At 38.8% G+C, this 2,971-nt stretch overlaps 1 protein-coding gene across 1 annotated transcript; it reads left to right on the forward strand.

Annotated features, from left to right (window-relative positions):
• Positions 1-1,800: 1,800 nt before the first annotated feature.
• LOC112098838 lies at positions 1,801-2,418 on the forward strand. Its single transcript, XM_024185281.1, has one exon. It carries the CDS (start codon positions 1,801-1,803, stop codon positions 2,416-2,418), a length of 618 nt encoding a protein of 205 aa, XP_024041049.1.
• Positions 2,419-2,971: the final 553 nt, after the last annotated feature.

A 2,971-nucleotide genomic window follows, 5' to 3' on the forward strand; every position in this document is an offset into this window, starting at 1 on the left:
ATAATTTTAGGCTTAATGGATTCAGTTGTACTTGATTTGTGTTACGATGGTTGTGGGAGACATTAGAGGATGGCCGTATGGAGTATGTGAATGGTAAAAATCGAGCTTTTTTGGTTGGGAAAAATTTTCTGTTTGATCAGTTATTGGCAAGAGTATACGAGGTGTTACAAATAAACGCTAATGAATATAATATCACAATGAAGACAACTTTGAGGTCTAGTAACACATTATATCGTATATGTGCACTGCCCATGGATATATTTGATGATGAAATGGTGAGGGTTGTGTTGCATGTGGCATCCGACGTAGCCAATTTTGGATGCATTCCTATATTCGTGACCACATCACCTCGAGTTCCGAGCGAAGCTATTGAACCACATGTCGATACAGAAACTTCGTTTAGAGCAAATATGTTTGGCCCCGATAATGAAGAAGAGGTGTTGCCAAGGACAATATTGCTACAGCAATATTACTCTCCAATCCACGACAATTATGACAACATTGATGATAACGGCGTTACATTACAGGATGTTGGAGCAACGGTATTTCCAATAACGACGTCGTTGGAGTAATGGTATTCTCCGTATTACAACAATGATTTTCGGGACAATGATGATTTTCATGATGAGACAGAAGGGGATAATGTTTATGCAGAACCTTCTAATAATACTAGGGGCACTTATTTCAATAATGATGGTGATGATGGAGGAGCCGGTCCTTTGAATGTTCTGTCGTTTCAGTATGAGGATGAGTGTGAAGACAATACTCTTGTGAATAACAGAGGCAATAGACCTATTCCTTCTATGGTTCGGTTGAGAAGGAGAATTGACCCTTACAAGTCTTGCTTCAACTTTGCCTTCGAACATGGTTGCTCCAAGCTTTGTTAGCAGTTGTGACTCAGATGATATAAGTGTGGGTAAGCTATTTGCTGAGAAGAATGAGTTTATATTACAACTACGCAAGGTTGCCTTTAGGGATAAGTTTGATTTCAAGATTGCGCGGTCTACTATGACACGTTTCGAGGCTCACTGTTGTTCAGAATAATGTAAATGACGTATTCGAGCAACTAGATGTTCGAACGAGCAAAATGTTCCTTGGGCGGTGCAGAGAATTGACAATGTACACACTTGTCATAATGAGGTATTGGTTGATAGACGTCATCAAGTAAGGAGCCGGGTTGTCGATCATATTATCATAGAAAAATATATTCAAGATAAGAGGATTTATACCCCGAATGACATAAGAGCAGATATACAATAAGAATACGGTGTTCAGTTAACATACCAGCAGGCATATCGGGCGAGAGAAGTTGGTCTTGAAATAGTTCGAGGCAACGCTATAGAGTCATACAACTTGCTCCCTAAATACTCTCACATAGTAACTACAACGAATGAGGGTACAATTACTCACCTCGAGTATGATGGAGATGGTAATTTCTTGTACTATTTTGTAGCACTCGGATCTTCCATCAAGGGTTTTATGCAATATATTCGGCCTGTCATTGCTGTAGATGGTACTTATCTGAAGGGACTATATCGTGGAAGCATGTTCGTGGCAACATGTCTTGATGATAACAATCAATTGTATCCGTTAACCATTGGGATCATGGATTCAAAAAACAATGATGCTTGGGAATGGTTTATGATGAAGTTACACGGAGTGATTGGCGATAGACCTGAGTTGGTAATTATCTCTGATCGATGCACTGCCATAAGGAGAGTCGTTCTTAAAGTATTTCACAATGCAACTCATGGCATTTGTTTTTACCACATCAAAGGTAACATTAAGTCATAGTTTAAAATGTCCAAAGCTCTTTGGGATGAATTTGAGCCTCCCTTTATTAATGCAGTAAAAGCATATGGCCACGAGGAATTTAAGAGACAACTTGAAGGGTTGTGGATTATCCACTCGGGTGCAGCTGATTACCTAGAAAATAATGTCGGTACGTGTAATTGGGTAAGGTCTCAGTTTGAAGGTAGGAGGTATAGCATACTTACCACCAACATCGCGGAGAGTGCTAATTCTTTGATGAGGGAACCTCAAAAATTTTCTGTTACTCATCTTGTTGATCACTTTAGGAAAACATTGCAGCAATGGTTTTATGATAAAAAAATTGTGGCTGAATCAATGACTACTTGGCTAACAACATGGGCGAATGAAATAGTCACTGAGAGGAGAACTATAGCTGAAAGAATGATAGTTCGGCCGGTGTCTCTGCATCGATTTCAAGTTATAGGTGGTGGGCTTAAGGAAGGTTTGGTTGACTTGCAAAAAAAAACTTGCTCCTGCAGAGTGTTTCAGCTTTATCAGCTTGTATGTGCTCATGCAATTGCGGCGTGTCTAACACACCGGGTGGATTTTATTAACCTTTACTCGGACTTTTACACTACAGAATTGTTGGCGATGGCTTATGCATAACCAATGGAGCCAGTTGGTGATGTGGCTGATTGGGAAGTTCCAGATGAAATTCAGGATATGCAAGTATACCCACCAGTTGAGGCACCACCACCTGGCCGTCGTAAAGAGCTCAAAATACCCTCGGCTGGCGAGGACGTTAATCGGCGGACTGTAAGATGCGGGCGGTGTCATGAACTGGACCATAATCATAAGCGATGTAAGAATCTCATTGTGTCGACTCGAAGTTAGTTGTATTATTTCAATGATTCGTTGGTTAAAATTGTTGTTGTTTTTTGTGTTTCGTTGGTTAAAACTGTTATTGTTTTTTGTACATTGTACACTTATATGTCATAAAACTTTATTTTATTTTAAATATTAAAATGTGAGCATTAAAATTATATAAACTTAAGTGCGCAAATTAAAATAAAAATTCAAGTTTCAACATTCAAATTACTACAACTGTTTACAATATAATATCGTCATTAAATATATCAACCGCAATCTTCTTTCTAAAGTACTCGACATGACTATCGTTAAACTCCAATCTAAGCCTGAACATTAAATACATCGTAAC

The sequence above is a fragment of the Citrus clementina genome, unplaced genomic scaffold, assembly GCF_000493195.1.
Source record: "Citrus clementina cultivar Clemenules unplaced genomic scaffold, Citrus_clementina_v1.0 scaffold_9, whole genome shotgun sequence".
NCBI lineage: Eukaryota > Viridiplantae > Streptophyta > Magnoliopsida > Sapindales > Rutaceae > Citrus > Citrus x clementina.